A 24,368-nucleotide genomic window follows, 5' to 3' on the forward strand; every position below is an offset into this window, starting at 1 on the left:
ATAACCTCAGATATGCAGATGACACTACCCTTATGGCAGAAAGCGAAGAGGAACTAAAGAGCCTCTTGATGAAAGTGAAAGAGGAGAGTGAAAAAGTTGGCTTAAAGGTCAACATTAAAAAAACTAAGATCTTGGCATCTGGTCCCATCACTTCATGGGAAATAGATGGAGAAACAGTGGAAACAGTATCAGACTTTATTTTTTGGGCTCCAAAATCACTGCAGATGGTGACTGCAGCCATGAAATTAAAAGATGCTTACTCCTTGGAAGGAAAGTTATGACCAACCTAGATAGCATATTCAAAAGCAGAGATACTACTTTGCCAACAAAGATCCGTCTAGTCAAGGCTACGGTTTTTCCAGTGTTCATGTATGGATGTGAGAGTTGGACTGTGAAGAAAGCTGAGTGCCGAAGAATTGACGCTTTTGAACTGTGGTGTTGGAGAAGACTCTTGAGAGTCCCTTGGACTGCAAGGAGATCCAACCAGTCCATTCTAAAGGAGATCAGCCCTGGATGTTCATTGGAAGGACTGATGCTAAAGCTGAAACTCCAGTACTTTGGCCACCTCATGCGAAGAGTTGACTCATTGGAAAAGACCCTGATGCTGGGAGGGATTGGGGGCAGGAGGAGAAGGGGACGATAGAGGATGAGATGGTTGGACAGCATCACTGACTCAATGGACATGGGTTTGGGTGGACTCTGGGAGTTGGTGATGGTCAGGGAGGCCTGTCATGCTGCAGTTCATGGGGTCGTAAAGAGTTGGACACGAGTGAGCGACTGAACTGAACTGAAAGATGTATGTGTGTGTGTACATATATATTTAAAGCTAGTAGTATCGGGAAGGCTTTATATATCCACATGCTTTCATGTGCTTAGACTTTCTCAAAGGGTGCATGGAAACTCTGCTCTGGGGAGAAGTGGGAGGACTGTGGTGTGAGTGAGATTTTATTACCACATACTCTCTCATACCGTCCAAATTCACACACACTACCCACACAAATATTCATTAAAGCACTAAACTGTAGGGCTGGAATGGAACCCACTGTTTCACTAGGGGGGGTAAACTGAGGCACAGACTCACCTGAGGCCACCCAATTAGAAGGAGAAACCCCAAGACACTTGCAAGGGCCCTGGACGCCTAGCACCTGGTGCGTTGTGTCGCCTTCTCTAACAGTTTCCACTATAGCTGACTCAGCTGTCACAACTGCAGACTTTCAAAATCTTCCAATTACATAGAATTGGGGGAAAAATTATGATTTGGAATTCAAGTGTTGACACTTGAAAAATACCAACTCCCTTTCACTACAAGTGCTTTAGCATGTAACTAAGGCTTTTTCTGCATGTCTCTGGAAAGGTTATTTTCAGAACATTCCACTTAAACCTGGAGATGCAGGGTTCTCTGCTGTTTCTGGGAGCTGACACCACAATTTACATTAAACAAATGTTTTGAAAATTAGCTGTTCACGGTTCCAATTTCAGCTTCCCCCAGGGTTTAATGTTAGCCAAATACTGGTACAGTAAGCAGACAATGTGTTTTATTGTGTAGAAGAAAAACAGACCACCATAACAGACTTCCTGCTTTTGTAATCAAGGGAGAAGTTGAGTGTTCAAGTGATTATTGGCATATGGTTATTAGAAACACCGAGTTCCAAATGTAGCTACTAGAAGCTAAAGACATACACACACACACACGCCCTCTGTATTTCGAGTCCAAAAAGAAAGAAAAAGCATTCCCAATGTTTGGTAGGCTGTGAAGTTCATAAAGTCATGGGGCAAAAACTATGGCAGTAGACTGGGGATGATAGGGAATCAGGTTCAACCCAGGACTGCCAGACACACTGGAGTTGAAGAGGTGCTCAAACATCAAGAAGCAGTGGCCCATGTGAGCAAGGCCACACTCTGGCCACGGCACAGGAAGGCTACGTGCAGGGACGCAGCTCTGCCCCTACTGGCCCCTGGTCTGCGGGCAGCCAGCCCCCTGAGGCCCACAATCAAGAGATGATGGACTTGGCATCTCTGTTTTCTTTTTTAACATTTAAAAAAGCCAGGATGCCCTGGCTTTGCCCTGTCCTGCCCCTCCCCACAAATGCAAATGTTGTAAGGGGAAAAAAAAAAAACCAGTTCAATCTGTTAATTTTATAGTTAGCAGGAATGAGTAACAGCATTCTGTGAAATCCCCTGCCTGCCCCTAGCCTGCCCCAAGCCTCCTCCAGGACTTGTGAGCTGGGTGGAATGCAGTGTCTGGAAATAACTTATAGGACACTCTCCAGTATTAGGTTTCTCTCTCAAAGAAGTGGGAGTGATTCTGAGCCTGGTGTGCGGGGTGGGGTGGGGTGGGGTTGAGAGGCTTTGTGGGCAAGAAGAATTTTGATTTTGTAGTTTTCAGGAAAGTGAAGACTGAAGGCAGAAGGGGATGGCAGAGGATGAGATAGCATCACCAACTCAATGGACATGAGTTTGAGCAAGCTCCAGGAGTTGGTGATGGACAGGGAAGCCTAGCATTCTGCAGTCCATGGGGTCGCAAAGAGTCGGACACGACTCAGTAACTGAACTGAGGGAATGAGGGAAGTGACTGTCTACATACAGACGGGTGAACAAAAAATATAGCCTCTTAATACCTTAGCTAAAGAGTCCACAAACAGTGTGGGTGGGAGGTTAGAGGTCTCAGAAGGTACCCCTCCATTTGGTGAAGGCCTGCCTGATCTTTGGACAAGCTTGGAGGAGGGGACATGCTGGGAGCGTGGGCTGGTGTGTGGCTCTGGGTCAAGGCTCCTAGACCTGTCCTGGGAAGGTGTCTCACCATCTCACTCCGGTGAGGCCTCTGGTAGAAACGTCCTGACACTGACACTGCATTAGACCCCTCACAGCATTTCCAAGGGGATATGACTTACAAAATAGGAAAGCCACCTTCTGCCACAAAGAATTTCCTTAGTCTGGCTGGGGGGCCGGAAGGATGACTCCTGAGACAACACCATAGGACAGGGCAGCCTTCAGATTCCATTTTACTAAACGCAGAGCAGCACTGGCCCTAGCTTCCTGGTCCTGGAGTCTGTGACAACAGCAGAGAGGCAGGGCCCAGCAAGGAGGAACAGAGAGCATGCGTCCCAGTTACCCGGGAGTCTCAGACGGCTGAGTACAACCAGTTAAAGGCGTGGGCCTCCAAAGGGCAGATGAGCCAGATCCTGGCTTGGGATCAGCTGGCCCGCCCTACTCCAGAAGACATTAGGTCACACTCATGAGAAGGTTTCGCTCCCCACAAGATCAGCACCTATGGCCTAGTCTCAGTTCAAACTGGGTCTGGCAGGAGGAGCCCAGACAACACATCCATTTTCCTCCTAACAAGGCAATCATTTCAAAGAGCTAACTGTCTGAACCATTCCTGCTACAACAGGCTCGGAAGAGGACATGAAGCCATGGCAACACAACAACAGTTCTGACGTGTCAAAGGCAAGCGTTGCAGCCGGCACCTCTGGGCAGGACTTGATAGTTGCTCGCACAGGGAAGCTCCTGCACACACAGGTCCCTCCCCACAGGCGTGGGCATCTCCTTGAAGGGCAGGCACCGGCCCCTTCCAGCCTGGGGCTATCTGCCCCGGCACCTCCCCACATGACCTCTGCCTAGGGAAATCTAGTTTCCCACTTGCATCCAGATTCTGGCCACTTGACTCCGTTTGTTTCCATAGGCCCCCACCCCGAGAGGGGAATGAGCCCTCAGCAGGAAGGGGCACCCTTGTGACCCCACCTACCTGCCCCTGCCTGGCCCCACACCTCACACATCCCTGCCAAATCACATACTCACCTTGGATTTCCGGGCCCCTTTCTTGCCCCCTGTTTTCTTAGACACGGGCTTCTTCTGGGACGGAGACTTGGCCTTTTTGGCTGGGGGTGGTGTGATGATGGCTTCCAATTTCCCTTTGGATCCTCGTTTCTTCGCTAGCAACTCTGGATGGATGTTTGGTAACACACCCCCACTGGCTATGGTGACTCCTTTTAGCAGCTTGCAGGAAAACCAAATGAGCAGAAAGTGAGCCGGACCACCCCGTCCATGACCTTCAAGAAGTCAATCCTCCCCACCCATGCTCCTGCTCTTGGTTGGCAGAGCTCTCTCCTCTATGGCATCTACAAGGATGCTAACAGGACCCTGGCTCACTACACAGGGAGCAGGCCTTCAGACTCCTTCACTTGGGTGGAGTTTCCAAACCATCTTTCTTCCAGGAGAGTCAAATATCTTTCTTTATTCCCCCCACCCCCAACCAATAAAGTCTTGGGGAAAAATTGCCATGGGGGGTGGGGGGAGGGCAGGGAAGTGGCTAACAGTCACAAGCAGTCCACACCCTTGACAGCCAGCCAAACACCATCCTCCCTCTGGACAGACAGCTCTTGGGCCGCAAGACCACCTGCTGGGGTGTTTAGGTCAGGGAGGCAGAGGAGAGCCCCATACCTGATTCAGCTCTTCATCGTTGGCCACAGCCAGCAGGATGTGCCGGGGCGTGACCCTGCCCTTCTTGTTGTCTCTTGCTGCGTTGCCAGCCAGCTCCAGAATCTCCGCTTTGGGGAAAGGAGAGGAAGGGCGTATGGTCACATTATAGCATCAGAGAGCTGTGTGCACCCTTCCAAATCCTCTGTTCTTGGTGTCGGGAAGGGGAGCAGGCAGCAGTGTCCTGACCCTACCCTGAGCCATGAAGCTGCAGGCGGTCTGCCTGGAAACACTTGGTGGCAAGTCACAAAGGTGTCGAGAGGCAAAGCTGAGGGGATAAGGGAGACCCCTAGCCCAGCCCATTTGTTGTGGACATGCAAAACTGAGGTTTAGAGAGGAGAAAGAACCACCAGCTAAAGGCCCTCAGTGAGGGGTGGTAGAGCTCAGATTTGAACTCTCTTCCCAGAACAGGGCTGCCCACAGCCAGCATGCCAGATATCATCAGCATCAACCCCATGGGGCCAGCAGTGTGGCCCCTGAGCTAGGAGTCATGAAGGGGTTTCTGGGATGTCAGGGGGAGGTGGCATGTTACTCAGTACATTTCTGTTAACAGAATCAATGTAACAGAATCAATGTTGAATGCCTGCACACTCAGATTCAAAACTAGAAGGATATGACTGCACCCTTTACAAAGTCAACATCATAAAAACATAAAAGAAAAGAGGTGGGGTGTAGTAGATTAAAAGAGGCTACACAGACACAACAGCCAGATACAAAGTGTCAATACTCAATGGGAAACTGATTGCAAAAGAAGTTATAGAAGTCATTCTGGTGACAACTGAGATTTGAATGTAGGCTTAGTAGACACAAAGGAATTACTGATTTTCTTGGGTGTGATAACAGTATTACCACTTTGAAGGGAGCATCTTGTCCTTAGGAGATACATGCTGAAGTATTTAGGGGTGAAAGGCTCTGGTATCTGCAATTTACTCAAATAATTCTGAAAAAGTCTACAGAGGAAAACAAATGTGGTGACGTAACAAAGGTGTTAAAAGTTAACACCTGTTAAGTCCAACTGTGACGTGAGAGAGTAAGACATCAGAGTTCCTCTCTTAACATACTGTATATTTGACATTTTCCACAAAATAATTAAGAACCCAGAAGGAGATGAGCCTGACCTATAGTTGGTGCTAAGTTAGAGGTTACTAACCAATCTTTTGGGACAAGGTCTCAGCAGACAAGACGACAGGTCTCCAAAAGCACCAAAGATGGGAGAAATGAGGAAATGCCCTTCAGTAAGAGATTTTTTTCCCTCCTTGGTGGCCTAGTTCTCTTTGTGAACTGTCAACCTCGTTACTTTCGTCTCATTTTCCTAATGAGAAATGCAGACTGTCCCCAAATGTGTCTTACATCCCCACTTCTGCAATTCTGTCCACACCACAGCCCTGCCTGCAATATCCATCTAGCCCACCCTTCTGGGCTCAACTCAAGTCTGGCCTCTTCCTAGTACTAAAGGATTTATAATATTCAAAGTTATGTTGTAAACACTAGACTTGTCCAGCAAAGTTAAAACTTGGCGGCATTGAAACATGTAAAATATCATGTAAGAAAAGAGTTGCCAGTCCAGGTTCGATACACGATACTAGATGCTTGGGGCTAGTGCACTGGGACGACCCAGAGGGATGGTATGGGGAGGGAGGAGGGTTCAGGATGGGGAACACATGTATACCTGTGGTGGATTCATTTTGATATTTGGCAAAACCAATACAATTTTGTAAAGCTTAAAAAAAAAAAAGTTAAAACTTGGCATCATTATAAAATAACTGCGGAAAAAAATTCTAGCTACATTAAAATCACATATTTAAATTTTACAATATTACATGGTTTACCCTGGAGAAGGAAATGGCAACCCACTCTGGTATTCTTGCCTGGAGAATCCCATGGACAGAGGAGCCTAATGGGCTATAGTCCATGGGGTCGCAAGAGTCGGACACAACTTAGTGACTAAACCTACATGGTTTACAATGTTAAACCACTATTACAGATGAACCCAATACAAAAAGGAGTCCGTGTGTCAAACTGCAGCTGCTTGGCTACCCATAGCTGGATCAGGAGGGTTCCCCTCAATCCAAGGCAGGAATTCCATAATCGCTGCACTGATGACAAGTGGACACCAGGGGCACCTGAGGCTCTGCCTGCTTGATGCTCCCAGGTCACAGGGATCCTTATGTGCATGTGCTTGGCACCAGAGTGAGGCCCAGGGAGGAAGGGGATGTAATCAATACACCTCCCACCCTCATCCATTAGCTTCAAAAGGACTGTTCCCCAAACAGTCTGAGTACCAGGATCCCGTCAATTTTACTGAAGCTTCCCTGTAACTGATGGTTGGCTGCGTGTGCCGAAGCCCAGAGGAGATGACCCTATCATGACCAAGCAAGAAAGAGTGCTTGGGATGCTTAAGTGACCTGATGTCCAGCTGCAGAAATGAGCCCAGTTTGAACTCCACTCTGCCCCGTTCATGGAGGAGGCAGTATACCTACAACACTATTGTCCAACTCACCGCCTGGAGGAAGCCAAGCAGAATCCCAGACCCTAGGAGTCAGGGCACAGGAAGGAGAGCCACCACAGCCAGCCCATGTGGCAGGAAGGCTGGAGAGGGGCTGCTGGCACCACTGGGCTGCAGCCCGCTTGGCTGGCTTCCTGACCTCTCCCACCCCTCACCTCCCCAGCCTTTCTCCACTGTGAGGCCACAGGAAACATGGGGCCATCACTATCTACAGCAGGAATATACAGAAGGGGGCTGGGGTATTACAACTTTGTCCCCATAATGTGCTAAGAATCCGTTACCAGGCCCTCATTAAAAAAGAGACAGAGAGAGAAAGAGACAGAGAAACCCACAGTAGTGCCCTAAGCCCATCCCTGTGGTAAGAAGATCGTTTGAAATTACGGTTTCTCGGGAAAGTGGAGGTGGCCTGTTTCCTCTTCCTGCCCAGAGTACTGGTGCAGGCTCTCCCCTAGAGAAGGCACAGTGGCCGTTGGTGGGGGTAGGGGAAAGAGGGATGTGGTCATTTTATTTTTGGCATCACTACTTTAGCTTTTTTCCTGTGGGGAAGGTGGTAACGATGAATTGCAAAGACCTGGAGGGTGGGGAAGGGTCACCAGAACTCCAAGTGTGTTCCAGCATCTGGGTGAGGGACAGGCAGTATGGAACACAAGCATGAGAAGCAGCGTGCTTCCCACTAAGCAGCACCCACAGCTGAGAAGTAAGATCAATTCTCCAGGAAATCCCCTGAACTGCCACTAGTTTCACAGCCCCCACACACCCCTACACTCTCACATTATGGGGAAAATCTCTAATGGCCCAAGTCTCTCCACTTGCAAAATCTCAAGGATTGTGCTGACTGGTAATTCAAGGCTTCCCCGGTGGCTCTGTGGTAAAGAATCCACCTGCAATGCTGGAGACGTGGGTTCGATCCCTGGGTTGGGACGATCTCCTGGAGAAGGAAACGGCAACCCACTCCAGTATTCTTGCCTGGGAAATCCATGAACAGAGGAGTGTGGTGGGTTACAGTCCACAGTGTTGCAAAGAGTTGGACACAACTGAGCAACTAAATAGTGACAACTGCTAATTCAGCCTGGACTCAGGGATGCCAGACAGGATCCATCTGGGAGTGATGATGAGATGGACATGGAGGGCTTGGGGAGGTGTGTGGAGTGCGGCGAGGAGTATCTAGCACCTTGGAAATAGCTAGGCTGAAGTGTCCTTTCTGTGTCATTCCTCTGCCTTTTCACCAAGGAGCCAGAAAACCCCTTTCTTTTTGCAAAACTCCAGCTCACTTTTGATCTGTGAAGACCAAGATAGCTGGCCCTCCCACTCCCTGTCTTCAAAGAGTGGACCCTCAGCCCTGTTGGGAGGGAGGGAGCAGCATCAAATGGGGTAACAAAGAAGGGCAGAGGTTCACAGTTTGGTTGATTGAGCCAGAGCTTTATCTTCTGTTTACTCCTGCATGTTTTCCAGATGGATAGTTACCATAGCAACTCCTTCGTCAAGGGACACACAAGATGGAGCACCTCAGAGACACACCTTTTATGAGAAGTGTGTTCCCGGCTCCACCCTACCCCTGCACTGCGGCAGGCAGAGGGCTGGGGCAGTTGACAAGAGACCAGGAAGAAGCAGGAACCCAGAGCACAAACTCGCCCCTTGCCAAGGATTCAGTAATATGTTCCCCTCTTTCATCCTCAGTCCAGTTTTAGAAACGGCAATCGTAAAGGGCTTTCCTGGCTAAAAGAGGGCTGCCTGCTGCAGGGGGGGAGGAGAGGTGCAAAATGCCAGCAACTCAACAAGATGGATCAGTTCCCATCTGCTCTCCAGGGCCTGTTTGCAGGAGGGCGGGAGAGAGGGCGCTGAGTGCTCAGGATTTGGGGCAGGGCACATGCCACTAAAGGAGATTTCCTGATTAAGTTTCCTTCCTAGTTAAGTGATCCTTGGCTTTGCAAATGATAGCAAGGACACATCTGTGGAAGCCCTGCGCTCAAGGCTATGCCTGGGTTCCTGCCACTGTACCCATTGCCCAGGGGGACGGGCCCCTCCTGGGCCAGGCCAGAGCCAGCTTCAGCTCTACCTAGACTTGAATGGAATCCATGCCTTCCTACCAGGGAGGGTTTGCTGCACTTGATTCATCTTGTATTTCAGAAGGTTTTGTGTGTCTCTAAATTTTTTTGCCTCTGTCTATTTTGAGAAAAGGGATTCTGAGAAAGAGAACTAGACAAGCACCACATTTACAGACGAAAATTCTTTTCTCCATGGTTTGCAGTGCTCTGTGCTTGGATCCTGCCTCAGAGGGAGTTTCAGGAGCCACAGTGCAGAGACTGTAAACGAAACAAATGGAATCTGTAAGAAATCAGCAAAGAGTGGTTAGCAGGAAAAGAAACAGACCCCTGACCAGGGTCTGCACCCCCTCTAACTTTGTCACCAATGACCAACGCTGGGACAGGTTTGGGGCTCAGAGCCTGGGGGGTCACCTCTGAGACAACTCAGCTTGGTGAAGTTCTGCAGTGACAGACCCTGCAAAGGGGTCAGGTCGAATGATGAGTTACACTAGCCAACTCGTGTGCCAGTCTCCTGTTCTAAGATCTTTTTAAGATCTAATTGGTAAAACACCTGAGTATCTCTGGCTCCAACTCCTGGCCAGTCCCTGGCCAGTGGTACTGGCTCCATCACATGCCTAGTGATGCAACCTTACTCTCCCCTCAGAGCAGCAGGCAGGGCAGAGGCACCCCTGGGCCCACCATACCCTGGCCACGAGGAATGCGACCATTTTAGGGCCACTTGACGAGATCCCCACAGCCTTGAGTAACAGCATTATTTGGCAGCCTTCTCGGCTACAGCCCAGCTGTCTGAACGTGAATGCCTCTGACAGGTCTACTTTCCAAGTTCACTCAGAGACCAAAGGCTTAGTGTCTTTTTTTTCCTTCTCCAAGCGTCTTGCATATAGTCCTATCTGTTGTACTGAAGCATTGTGTCTATCTTCCTTCAGGGAGATGAAGTCATGGTTTGCAGAATTAGACCCCTAACAACTAACAGGTGATGCGTGGAGGCTGCGCCAAACTTTAAACACAACTCTTGCAAAGGAAAGAGTCAGGGGCTCCTACAGAACTGTTTGAAGCGTCTTCTCTCACAAAAGAAATATTAAAAAGAACAACCAGAAATCAAAGAAAAGCAAATGTTCACGTAATCCCAGGGAGAACACAGATATTTGCTATGAAGCCAACAACGTGACAAGGAATCTGTTTATTGTATTTCCTTCCATTCATCAGGCTGCCATCAGCAGTTCATTGAGTTCAGAGCTGTTTTACACTATTCTGGAAGGCCTTAACCCAATCAACCCCAATCGGAGACTGACTGCTAAGTGTTTCCTGCATCTTGACTGCACCAGTTTCCTCCAATTCCCTCGGCAGCCCAGAATCCACCTTTTCGGGTGATGAGTGGCAGGAACTGAAGCCCACTGAGCCATTGGCCTGCAGCACCAGGGCCTCGCCTGTGGGCCACAGCAAAGCTCTCCACTCTGCTTGTCCCAGGGGCCTCCAAGGAACCAGTGATTCCACAGGGAAAATAAAATACCTTGTCTTCTGCCCAGAACAGCAGTAACTGGGGGTGTTATGTTCTGGGCAGAGGACAGGGTATTTTGCAGCAATGAGCCATTCTGTCACTTTTCTGCAGATATTCTGAGTCTCACACAAACTCAGCCATTGCTGTTACGCCCACAAGACAGACCCCCCTCCTCAGGGTCCAGGTGGCAGCATGTAGTCCAGTATCCCACCTTCCCCACAAAGTCTCCCAGTAAGAAAGAAATGCAGCTTAGTATCAAGTTTCTAAAGTAAGCTAATTCTTTTATACATTTTAAAATAAATAATTAGTACTTTTGCATTATACACATTAACAAGAAAAAGATTATGATTCTTGGCAAATATTACCATCATCTAACCCGCCAACCCAGTCTGGTGCTTGAGTATCTTGCCTCTCAGGAAAGTCTTCCTCTTCCTTCCCCAGATCACTGGAGGGTCTGTGTGAGCTCACCTCCTGGGTCCATTTTCAATGGTGGCTGCAGCCCCACATAGCACCATGGTTAAGCGGGGGCATGCCGTCAGACAAGCTGGGTGCGAATCCCAGCTCCTGCCCTGAGCTGTGAGATTTGCCAAGAAACACCCGTGCCTCAGTTTCCCATTCTATAAACGGGGCGTGAGGTCACCTCTAGGCTTGTGAGGATTAATGAGTTACCAAATTACATGCCTAGAACACTTGGTAAAAGTCAACTTCAAATACTGACGCCACAACCACACACTTTTATCTCTTAATAGAGTATAGCAGGCTTGATTTCTAGGAGAAGAAAACTCTTTCTTTTCCTCGATGTCCTCTATCAAAATAACTGGCTGTCTGGCTAGGTGGATAGATGGGATGTACGTGAGAGCTGAGAGGAGGAGGAGAGATGCAATATGGAAAACCTGGTGTTTCCTCCCCTGAAAGTTTACCCTTTGCTGTTACACTTAACAGTTTACATATGTTTGAAAAATGCACTTGAACCTGCTTAACCTCAGTGCTGCCAGACTTGCCTTGATATTACGCAGCACCCAGGGCGGCCCCACAGGCAGCCTCTGCCTAGGGATGGGGTCTGGGGCTTTTGTCTGACCCGGCAGGGGGTGGCGTGGTGCGCAGGAGCAGAGCCAGCTGCTGAGGCAGCACAAGTTGAGGCCCCAGGAGGAAGGCAGGAGGCCAAGGTGGCTGGGGAAGGCCAGAGGAACCTGCTCTAACCGGAGGCCTGGCCAACAGCCGGGCAGGGCCCTCTCCGCACGGCTCACTGATTTCAAGGACTTGAAATTCATTTACAAGGAGATGGTTAATATGTATGTTTGTTTTTGATATGGAAAATCATAGCCATTTGTTCTTAATTTATCTCAGAAAGGGGTGAACAATCAGAGATGTCTGCTGAAATGAAAAGATTTGAGGAGTGTGATGTAAAGAGGAAACTCACTTAAAGAACCCTGACGTGGTGCCATTTCTGAGACAGACTTCTGAAGTGGAAACAAGGAGCGGAGCGGGGCTTTGGTGGGCTGCCATCCTACGGGGAGGTGCATGCCTGTCACTGGCGATGCCTGTCGCCCGTGCTTACACATGCCATTTAGGAGCTATGGCACAGCTCGGCTGCCTGGGAGTGGAGTTGGCGACCAGGTCTGAGGGAGACATTTGGCTCTACCCACTTGGGCGCTGACTGAGCTTATCTTGTGTGCAATTTATCTTTTCAAAATGTAAGAAATAAACTGAATACATAGCATAAATGAGAAGAAGCGACTACGCTAGATGCCACCCCACTGGCCTTGGCAACTGCGTGTCATAAGCACCCCCCGCCTTGACATCTGTCCTGGCATGCTTAATCATGCTTCTGGGATTAAAAAAAAAAAAATCTGAGCACGTGAAGACTTTTTAGGTTCTTTCATAAATGACTTTTTAGAGCCATACAAGGGTGTCATAGTAGGGGAGGTCCCCTAGAAGGGGCCTGGGGTCACCTTTAATAGCCCTGCCCCAGCTCTATCTGTCCACACGGATTCCCAACGCGAGGCCCACTGGTCTAAGGACTTGTCTAAGCTCCGTCACCCAGGATTCCACCTCTCGTTCACTAAGAGGACAGTGAAGGGACATCAGGAATAAACCTTCTGGCTCTCGGTTGGCTCTTAGTCCACTCTCGGTGCTGCTGAGCACTACAGCCACCCACACTGACTGGGCACTGCCCTCCGCTCGCCTCACTGCGGCCATCTGCAAGCTTCTCCCAGAGGACCTGTGTGTCCTGTTGCTGCTACAGGCAGCTCCTCCCACACTGATCAGACTGCCCCTTCCTAGAGCCCAGCACCCGTCACTCCGACATCATCACCCCGCTTGTGCTCACGCACTTCCTTCCCACAAGCCCTCAACTTTCCTCCTTCCCGTCAGGGACTGCGTGTCCTTCCAGGTTCATCCTTTAGGACCCCTGTCCTCTTTGCCCATGCCAGACCACGGGGTTGTCTCCCGCCTGGCACATCCACACCACGTGCCCTCTAGCGCTCATGTGAAATTACAAAGGGCCTGCCTCCCCAGCTGGGCTACGAGGACAGGAGCCAGTGTGGAGGCCTGGGCATATCCCACCTTCTGGAGACGTCCGCTGAAGCCAGAGGAGAGGCAAAGTGGACTAAGTGCTCCCGAGTCCAGTGCTCTCCTTTTAACAGCTAAGGTTTCGGCCCCATTGAGAGCCTACAGAAATGCTCTGCTAGAGGTGAGTTAGGAGAAGGCACTGGCACCCCACTCCAGTGCTCTTGCCTGGAAAATCCCATGGACAGAGGAGCCTGGTAGGCTGTGGTCCATGGGGTCGCAAAGAGTCAGACACAACTGAGCAACTTCACTTTCACTTTTCACTTTCATGCACTAGAGAAGGAAATGGCAACCCACTCCAGTGTTCTTGCCTGGAGGTTCCCAGGGACGGGGGAGCCTGGTGGGCTGCCGTCTCTGGGGTCGCACAGAGTCGGACACGACTGACACGACTTAGTAGTAGTAGTAGAGATGAGTTACTGTGCTCAGTGACCTTTGAGAAGTACTTCAAACTCCTGGAGCCTCAGTTTCCTCCTAAGCAAAATAGGTGGTTTGTGGATTCAGTGAATTACTCAATGTCAAGCACTTAGCCAATGCCCGACACACAGTAAACGCTCCATGTATGGCAGGTATTTTATTACCTAAACGGCCCTGCCTTTGCCTGCACTCAAACACTGCCCTCTGTGCCCCCAAACTCACATTTTGACAAGCCACAGTTTTAATCTGGGAGGGAGACTGCCAGGGCCTGGGGCAGAGGTGGAAGGGCAAAGAAAACAATGCTACTGGAGTTAAGGACTGGCATTTTCTGAATGAACAGCAGACACTGACTTTTGGTGGTCAACATCCAGATTTACAGAGCCAACAGAGAGCTGTTAACCAAAGACTACCTCAGGTACCAATTACCACAGGGAGCATCAATCAGGACACTGGCAGCAAGGGAAACCGAAAGCTAACCTTTTCCAGAGACCCTGGATTTCCACGAGGTTCTCACACTTCTGCAGGCAAGAAATGTGGGCTCTGGCAGAGATGGAGCCGCCTTCTCTAAGGAAGACATATATAAAAGTCTTCTATCAAGGCAATTCGATACAGGTCCCCCGGGAGACCCCACAGGCCTCTCAAAGTACCAGGGAACATAACGCTTTCTGGCCACTAGATGGAGGGCACTTGTCTGAAAAGGAAGAAGGTAGGGTGGAAGATGAAGGGAGAGAGAGGGAAGGAGGGAAGGTGGAGGCAGGTCAGAGCTGTAGGCTGGCTGAGCCTGGCAAACCAGAGGAGAATGTGTGTCATCATCGGGCACCAGAGCTGGAGGGGGTGGTGGGGAGAGACAGGCCGGGAGACAGAGGGAGGCCGCCTGTGGTCAGTGCCCCTTGGCGTTTGTGTACTTGCTAGAACTTACTTATAGCTCTGAGGAGTGGCTTTTTGCTCTATAGTATTTTCTGCTGGATTGACTAGACACAGAAGCCTTGAGACAGGGAAAGAAAGTAAGAGGGCTATAAATATGCTTTATTAGTTGCTGATAATTTTAATAGGAAGATATTGAGAGAAGAGATATTTGTGGAATTCTTACTCACTTCCTCCTCTCAGTAAGTTAGCAGGTCCTTTAAAGCCATTCTTGATGTTCATTCACAGGGGGACCCGGGGGTATGTATACTTTGAGCACCCCTCCTGGGACACTGCCACTTTAACCAGACCTCCTGGCTCCCTCTGCGATGCGAGGTACAGCTGAGACATCCTTTTCCGGTGGGAGTGAGAGATCAACTCTTGAAATACCCCCAGTGCCTTCCTGTTTGCCACCAACTGCTGCTCTGCCACTAGCCTATCCTCAGGCTGGGCTGGGCCATGATGCCCTGAGGTTAATCCTAATTACTCATCATTAAAAACTCCAGGAGTCTAGTTCAGCTCTCATTCTTACCAATTTCCTGGTAGCATCTGCCATTAGCACCATCCCCTCCCCTCCAGAAACTCATCCTTCCCCTAACTGGTCTTCTTCCCCTTCAACAAAAATCCAAGTGCTGAGCAACAGAGTCTACAATGATGAGAGAGGGGTGAGAACGGCACAGTCCCAGACCTGGGGTCACTAATATGTCCTCTGCAATGTCTGGCCCGTCAGACAGTCAATACACATCTGTTGAAATCAACAGTGATTCTTCAGACGCACCCCCCGCCCCACCCCCCCACGCAGCACCCAGCTCAGAATCTTGTACCTGGTCAGAGCTTGGTAACTCTGTCACAAATAGGTCATTACAGATGAATTACTAAACCACTGAACAAGCACTGCAGCATTCAGAGGGTGATGCAGGATGGAAGTGCAGGGACACTCTCTGAGGCACTGGCCTGGTTTCATGGATTAGAACAAACACTCAAGATCCATGGCTTGCAGTGTGAACTACAAAGCTGTCACCCCAGGGGAATTAGCCCCTGGATGGCCCAGGATCCAGGCAGGCCACCCTTCACAGTCTCAAGTCAGGATGTGAGGTTGGCTCAGGGGGGTGGGGGTTGGGGGGTGGGATGGAACAGGGATGCTGGGGCAGGTTAGAGGCAGATGAAACACCCTCAGATTTGGGCTCAGATACACGTACACACATCAGTCTCTGCATCTCACATGCACCTATTATTTTTTGGCATTACATTTTCTAGATGTATTTCAAAATGAAAAGGGGGAGGAATATATTTAGAAACATATATTGCATATATAAGAAACTGGCAGTACTGATTGTCCCCTGGGAGGAGACCTGGGTGTGCAAAAGAGTAGGGAAAGAAATGCATGTCTCACTGTATGCCTTTGGGGAACATGATTTTTACCATTGGTATATATTACTTATTAAAGAAAATAATGTGCTGCGTGCTTAGTCACTCAGTCATGTCTGACTCTCTGTGACCCCATGGACCGTAGCCCACCAGCCTCCTCTGTCTGTGGAATTCTCCAGGCCAGAATTCTGGAATGGGGAGCCGTTCCCTTCCCTAGGGGATCATCCCAACCCAGCAATCAAACCCAGGTCTCCACATTGCAGGCAGATTCTTTACCATCTGAGTCACCAGGGAAGCCCAAGAATACTGGAGTGGGTAGCCTATTCCTTCTCCAGGGATCTTCTCCACCCAGGAATCGAACCGGGTCTCCTGCATTGCAGGTGGATTCTTTACCAAATGAGTGAGCAGGGAAGTCCAAAGAAAATAATTACTCTCTATATTTAAAAATTAAAACAGTGAAAAACCTGCCAGATATGAGAAACATCTTATAAAATGCATAACAAGATAAACACACCATTGAAACAAAAGAAAGTCCAGAAATAGCCCTATGTATATACAGAAATTTCACGTATGATAAAAGCAGCCTCTTAGATCATCGGGGAAAAGCTGGAATACTCAATTAATTGTGTTGAGATAAATGGGTAACCATATGAAATAAAATTAAGCTGATTCCTCTCTCACACTATATCAGGAAAAATTCCAAATGGGTCAAAGTAAAAATGTAAAAAATTAAACCATAAAAAGTACTAAGCAAGAGCATGAGGGAATTCCTTTGCAGCCTTGAAGAGAGGTAGACACTCTGAACAATAACTCAAAATCCAGCAAAAACAGTCTCATAAAAATTTCTGATACTAAAATTATTCAGATAAAATAGCTAATCATTTCACTCATATTAAGTCATCACTTTTGTACGTTTTAAATATATACAATTATATTTGTCAATTATTCCTTAACAAAGCTTGGGAAAAAAGAATTATTCAGATAAATACATAAGAATGTGTGTAAAATACAAAGAAAAATATGTGTAAAATACAAAGAAAAATTTGAAAATGAAGAGAAAACAAGATATCATGAGGAATGACCAAGTACATTCACAAAAGAACCAAACAGAACTTCTAGACTAAAAAATAACAAAACAAATTAAAAATTCAGTGACTGAATTAAATAGCAGATAAGACACAGCTGAAGAGAGAGTTAGTAAAGTGGGAGATAGTTTTACAAGACAGACCTGAAGTAATTATCCAGAAAGTAATTTGAAAAGACAGAAATGAAAAATATGAATGAGATAAACAGATATGGAGCTTAGAAAAACCACTAACAAATCGTTAATCTGCGTTCGATAGGGAGAGACTAGAGACACTGAAGAAATAACAGCTAAAAACTTTATGGATAAGATATAAAGACATGTTCAAAATCAGAGAAAATTTACCACCAGAAGACCTTAGTCAATGACATTTTAAAGGATGTATGTATGTAAAGTGAACCCAGGCAGAAGGCCTGAAGTGAAAGAGGCATGCACATTTTGGCTCACACACTTTTCCTTGCCCACATCCAGAATCAGTTTTGTAGCGCTCTGAGCCTTCCCACTAGCCTAGGCAAAAACAGAACCCCTCATGAGAACTCATCTAAGTACATGCAGACCCCAATGACAGAAATGAAAAGCTGCATACCACCCTTCAAAGAGAAATCATGGAGTAACAGCGAGACTCCTTGACCACTGAGGTTTACTAGGCCACGCAGCTTATCTTCAAGAAAGCAGCTGTTTTCAACCAATGGTGGTAGAACAATCGCACATTCGTATGCAAAAAACTGAATCCAGACACAGACCTAACACTCTCTGCAAAAATTAACACAAAAGGGGTCAGAGACCTAAATGTAAAATGCAAAACTATAAAACTCCTAGAAGATAACATAGGAGAAAAATCTAGATAATCTTGGGTTCGGTGATGCCTTTTTAGATACAACACCAAAGGCACAATGCATGAAAGAATTGAAAGTTTTTTTTTTAATTAAAAAAAAAGAAAAAAAAACACCCTTCTGCTCTGTGAAAGACAGTGTTGAGAGAATAAGATAAGTCACAGAGCAGGAGAAAATATTTGCAGAAGAAAGCAATGAGATCTTTCCTTTCTCTGGTCTAACCCATAGGGCTGGGAGAGCACGGAACATGGGGCCATTGTTTTGTGAAGGTGCCCAGATCACACTTACACTCTCCTGGACAACCGCATGGCCTCCTTAAGAGGACTGGGTGAAGGACCAGATAAAAATTCAGGTTTTGGCCTCTGCAGCAGATTCAGGAGGCCCTGGGAGAAGCGCGTCCTCAAGCTGTGCTGCAGGATGCCACCTCTGTGGATGGAGAAGCGGGGCACTAGGGTGCCCCACTCCTCAGTGCTTTCCACGCCTGGCCTCGGCCCTGAGGTCCGACTTACCTGGGTAGCTAACAAGCTGGCCATCTGACAACAAGTCACCAGGGAAATGGCAAATGCTAAACTGCTGCTTCTCCAAGCACCTCCTGAAGGTTCATCCACCACGGAATCATCTAGGACTGCCAACGTAGCTCCCCGCTTAATGACTTCATGATTTGCTTCATATGATCATGTACAGTGATCAAGAGCAGATGTTAATAAAAACAGACTAAAATCTAACTCTCTTTTGTGCATGTACACATATACACAAAAGGCATTCGGTGCCAGCTGCTATCTCTAGGCACTGAGATTATGAGTTTTCGCTTCTTAAATTTTCAGACATAAATTACTCACATAACTGGAAAAGGGAACATACATTTAAATATAGTCTGCACACACTGGGTACCCAGCACACTGGGGTTTCAACTTCTGTGTTTCCGATTTTTTTCTGGTTGTAACCCTCTGGCTTATTAAAATCCAGTCCCCCTGAGACCCCACTTTCATCTGCTGACAGGCTTTGCAGAACAGTAAGCCCTGTGGGGTTCTGGGAGCCTCAGGAAAACATGAAGTCTCTAGCAAGAAGAGTTAGCTGGGTCCTGGCCAGAAGTTTAAGTCTAAGGTTGGGTGGCCACGGAAACAAGCGAGAGACACAGCCATTCAGAGGGCTTCGAGCATCACAGAGCCAGCCTGTCCTGTTCTCCCTACCCTATTTTTAGCTGTGTGAGTACAGGACACACTTGGCTGTTCCGGATAGGAAAGCAGTAACAAAGGCCAGGTAAGTGACAGAGCCAACTGCAGGCTCTTCCTACCCTAATCTTCCAGGCTTGTCGGATCCTTTCTTTCCCAGGCCAGAAATGCCAAGTGTGATGGATGTTTGTTGAAATGAATATCTGTGTAACAGGGCACACTGCTGACAGAGGAGGCCTCTCCCTGTCATACCTACAAGAGAGGGGGGCAGGGATGGAATGCAGACAATGAATACCACCAAAGGGATATGCAACAGCTGACCTGAGTTATAGATCAGAAAGCAAGCAAACTGAAAACCTGGATGAGGATGATCACTTTACTAGCTAACATGAGGCAGAGGTGTATCTTTAACACCATCCCTTTTCCCTGGGGTTTTACTACAGGATGTAGTCAGGCACAAGGGCTAGGACACATCCAGTCTGCAGAGTGGCCATAAGGGTCCCCTGGGTGAACCCTGCTTGTTCCCCAGGTCAGGACCTGACCCTGAAAACTTCACCGTGGTTAGCCTAGTACCTACAGACAGCTTCAGAATGGAGCACCTGCTGAGAGAGACGCCAGGTGCCTGCTAGAAGTGTGTGGAGGTCCTTCCTGGTCACCAGCAGGAGATAGGAGAGAGAAGACTGAGGTCTGAAACACAGGGTGTGGGGAGGGGCAGGGAATGGGGAAATGGAAAGGGACTGGTAGGTGAAGAATATGCAAACCTGGATGTCTTCATTATTTTGTAGATTAGAGCCAAAGATGACAGAAAAAAAAAATTGTAGGCATGGCCTTATCCTATAAAAGGTGGAAATATACTATGACCGTAGGTTTTAAACAGACCAGAGCAGGGTATCCAAATCAACAGATCTCTCACAGTGATCAACTTGAGAGGGTCTACACTTATTACAAAGTGTCGACATTCAGTCTTGAGATGCAAATTCCCATCCTCCTTACTGTTGAGAAATCAACTGAGAATAGATTTGATTTTTGCAAACAGGCTTACATCCTAGGAGGCAGGTTGGCAGCTGTGTGATCAGGCTATGTAGCAGTCTCTAGACTCCCCCACCCAAAAAAAGATGTCATTGCACATCCCTTTGGATTTGATGACCAGGAACCAGGTCTGTCCTCTCAGGAGTTGGGTAAGCAACTCCAAAGGCAATTCCCTCCAGGGTAAGCCCAGTGGGCAAGGACTCTCATCTGGCACCTCAGTGACGAGCACAGCCCTGAAGAGTGGTGGGCCCTCCCCAGGTCAGCAAGTGAGTGGTTCAGCTTAGCAGAATAAGCACACAGCGTCCCCAGGCCACAGCCTCACGGCACAAATGCTGAACACTTTCTAACGTGTTGAGCCCTGTATGGAGGCGGCAAACCTAGCCCTCCTGATCTATTAGACAAGCTCTGCACCTCAGTGCCACAAGCCAGACCTCAGAGCATCCTCCATGGTGCCTTAAGCTTTGCTTCTTTAGCTGGCATTCCTCATGGTCCCATTTTCACATCCTAAACCACCAGTGTCCCCACACTACATCATGCAAGGTGTTTATAGGATAGCTGTTTCTTGCAAGGCTTTCTGATAAAAGTTTGGGAACCACTATATATCTAAGTTTCTCCCCTTGGGGATTCAGAAGGACACCCACATGTTAAAGGCTCCCAAACATGCTGCAGTAAAGAAAGCTGTTTCCCAGTGGTTCCCAAACTAAAACCAGTTGCTTTACTGAGGAACTCAACAAAAGGTATTCACATATCCATCTCAAAACAGGGAATGTGAATACAGCCATCTCCCAGTTTCACCCACAGAGCCCTACGTTTTGGTGGACTACCTCTTACATTTCACCAAATACCTGGGCTCTGCTGAACACAGTTTGAGCAATGTTGACCCAGGGTGCTTTGCATCCATCTAGTCATGGCATGCTTGCTTTCTACTCTTCCACATATACTTTTCATCCCCCCTACCACCCCCACTGTAGGACTCCAGTGCTTTTAACTTGCCCCTTCAGTTCAGTCGCTCAGTCGTGTCCGACTCTTTGTGACCCCATGAATCACAGCACGCCAGGCCTCCCTATCCATCACCAACTCCCGGAGTTCACTCAGACTCACGTCCATCGAGTCAGTGATGCCAGCCAGCCATCTCATCCTCTGTCGTCCCCTTCTTCTCCTGCCCCCAATCCCTCCCAGCATCAGAGTCTTTTCCAATGAGTCAACTCTTCGCATGAGGTGGCCAAAGTACTGGAGTTTCAGCTTTAGCATCATTCCCTCCAAAGAAATCCCAGGGCTGATCTCCTTCAGAATGGACTGGTTGGATCTCCTTGCAGTCCAAGGGACTCTCAAGAGTCTTCTCCAACACCACAGTTCAAAAGCATCAATTCTTTGGCGCTCAGCCTTCTTCACAATCCAACTCTCACATCCATACATGACCACAGGAAAAACCATAGCCTTGACTAGATGGACCTTTGTTGGCAAAGTAATGTCTCTGCTTTTCAATATGCTATCTAGGTTGGTCATAACTTTCCTTCCAAGGAGTAAGCGTCTTTTAATTTCATGGCTGCAGTCACCATCTGCAGTGATTTTGGAGCCCAAAAAATAAAGTCTGACACTGTTTCCACTGTTTCCCCATCTATTTCCCATGAAGTGATGGGACCGGATGCCATGATCTTCGTTTTCTGAATGTTGAGCTTTAAGCCAACTTTTCACTCTCCACTTTCACTTTCATCAAGAGGCTTTTGAGTTCCTCTTCACTTTCTGCCATAAGGATGGTGTCATCTGCATATCTGAGGTTACTGATATTTCTAGCAGCACTCTTGATTCCAGCTTGTGTTTCTTCCAGTCCAGCGTTTCTCATGATGTACTCTGCATAGAAGTTAAATAAGCAGGGTGACAATATACAGCCTTGACGAACTCCTTTTCCTATTTGGAACCAGTCTGTTGTTCCATGTCCAGTTCTAACTGTTGCTTCCTGACCTGCATACAGATTTCTCAAGAGGCAGATCAGGTGGTCTGGTATTCCCATCTCTTTCAGAATTTTCCACAGTTTACTGTGATCCACACAGTCAAAGGCTTTGGCATAGTCAATAAAGCAGAAATAGATGTTTTTCTGGAACTCTCTTGCTTTTTCGATGATCCAGCGGATGTTGGCAATTTGATCTCTGGTTCCTCTGCCTTTTCTAAAACCAGCTTGAACGTCAGGAAGTTCACGGTTCATGTATTGCTGAAGCCTGGCTTGGAGAATTTTGAGCATTACTTTACTAGTGTGTGAGATGAGTGCAATTGTGCAGTAGTTTGAGCATTCTTTGGCATTGCCACTGGTCTATGGACTTGTGTGTTCCCAACATCAACTTTCCCTAGGGCAAAAACCACGTCACATGTTCCTATTTCATATCTCCTAAACCTCCCAGCACTGAGCAGGGCTGTGCTGGGCACAGGGAAGAGATTCCAAAGAGGCTTTCTGAGCTGAACTGAATTCAAGTTCCTCTAAATATCACTTAAGAAAAAAAGTACCACAGTAATACCAGAGCAAAGACAATGCCTCAAAGAAACTACCTCAGTTTCCCCATGATAATACTTCTTTTTATCTATAATTTATTCAGTGTTTACTAAGAATGCTGGCGAAATTCATAAGATGCAATACCAATCTTCACAGCAACCTGAGAATTGGGGCTACTATCACCACTTGGCTGGAAGGTCAAGGGCCCTGGGGTGGAGAATGGACTGTGCTGGGGCACCGGGAAGCCCAGCAGACAGCATAACATTCCTTGGGAGGCACTCTGGGAAGAGTCAGCAGGGCTGCAGAGCCAGGCACACAGAGAGCTGGGGAAGGAGCTGTCTGGTCGCCAGACTCAAGCCTGTTCCAGATGTTGCCTCTCCCTTTTAAGTTTGGCAGATGATTGGGCTCTGCACCCAAGAGGAGAAACAGATGCCAGCTTCAAGTTTCAGAGAAGCGCAGGCCCCATCCTCCTCCCACAAGCACCCCAGCCTGGAGCAGACCATAAGGAGGAGTACTCCATGGTCCCTCACCCCTGAAGACATGCTCTTCACAGGGGATCGTCTATCTGGACTCTGATGGCCCCTGGTCTGCAGGACTGCTGTCTGTCCTGATGCTCTTGTGCTGGTCTGGCCTCAGCTCTGGCCTAACCCAGGCCTAGGGCTGGGCATGCTCAGCTCCCAGTTAACTAGAAAACCCCTCAAGGTTTTCATGAGCATGCCAAGAGCTCAAGACAGAAGTAGCTTTCAACACCAGACAGAATAAGAGTTTGGTAACAGGGCACCTTGGTGTTGAGGGTGAGTCTGGCTTTAGGGGTGTGTGTGTGTTAGCTGCTCAGTCATGTCCAACTCTTTGCCACCCCATAGACCGTAGCCCACCAGGCCCCTCTGTCCATGGGATTCTCCAGGAAAGAATACTGGAGTAGGTTGCCATTCCCTTCTCTGGGGGATCTTCCTGACCCAGGGATTGAACTTGAGTCTCCTGTATTGGCAGGCAGATCGTTTACTGTCTAAGCCAGCTTGAGGAAGTGGAGTCAGATGGCAGCTTGAAATAAACCAGAGGGAGTAGGCCTGTAACAGCCAGGGCGTTCTGCAGGTGCCTGGTCTAAGGATCCCACAGCCGAGTGGGCAGGGACAGCCCCACCAGCATCCCCAAGGCAAGTGGGCGCCCTCGGTCACCTCAGCAGCCAGAGCAGGACTACTCCCTCTCTGCCGTCACCCTAATGTCACCAGGTTAACAGCTGGGCACTTACACTGTGCAGACACAACAAAGCACTTTGCACGCACCCTCTCATCCCCACCTCACAGTAAGTCCATAGCACTCACTGTAACCCCCATTTCACAGATAACAGAACTACAGCTTGGGGATGTGAGTGAGCTGCCTAGGCCATAATGAGGAAATGGCAGCTCTGACACCAGGGTCCCTAGGCTTAACCACCTGGTTCTGCTGCCCCTACCAGATTCTACTGGACAGCATGGCACCCCAAGTGGTGCCGCAGGCTGGCCGGAGATGTCAGCTCCCTGCTCCAGAGCTACCTGGCCCTAGGTGGGCCCTGCAGCTCAGGCACCCGAGCATCCAGACCCCTCCTCAACTCTCCACCAGAGTGTTCTTATAGGAGGCCAGGTCAAGCCATGTCAGAAGAGCACTGGGTGGCACCCCATCACCGTGCCTGCAACTGTGTGCCACCTGTCAGAGAAGGAGACAAATCCTCCAGGGGACCTTTCAGGTGACAACTAGACCAGCAGGGCAGCTCTGGTCAGCAGGTTAACACACATCCTCCAGGAAAAGTTTTCTGAAGCCTGATCTCAGCACGTGTGTTCCTGCATCATCACCGCCTTTTCCTGGTTTGTGCCTACCTCTGGACAAAGCTTCTAGGGGTCGGGGGAGGTCTTGCTCTGGCTTGACTCTCAGCACTGGACACAATGCAGCTCTCCTGAGGACCTGTGGAATGGGTGGCACTTTGCTCAGATGCCGTGTATTGGAGCACAGT

General features: G+C 48.4%; 1 protein-coding gene across 7 annotated transcripts in view; it reads right to left on the reverse strand.

The window, feature by feature from the left end:
- The window catches only part of LOC133251293 (core histone macro-H2A.1), an 81,807-nt gene that overhangs the window by 43,276 nt on the left and 14,163 nt on the right, over positions 1 to 24,368 (reverse strand). For all 7 annotated transcript variants that reach the window (XM_061423555.1, XM_061423553.1, XM_061423557.1 and 4 more), the window contains exons 3-4: positions 4,441 to 4,547; positions 3,799 to 3,996 (exon numbers count right to left, since the gene is read on the reverse strand). In XM_061423555.1, coding sequence (XP_061279539.1) covers positions 3,799 to 3,996; positions 4,441 to 4,547 — 305 coding nt within the window. The remainder of the gene's footprint in view (positions 1 to 3,798; positions 3,997 to 4,440; positions 4,548 to 24,368) is intronic.

Source organism: Bos javanicus, chromosome 7 (genome assembly GCF_032452875.1).
Source record: "Bos javanicus breed banteng chromosome 7, ARS-OSU_banteng_1.0, whole genome shotgun sequence".
Classification (NCBI taxonomy): domain Eukaryota; kingdom Metazoa; phylum Chordata; class Mammalia; order Artiodactyla; family Bovidae; genus Bos; species Bos javanicus.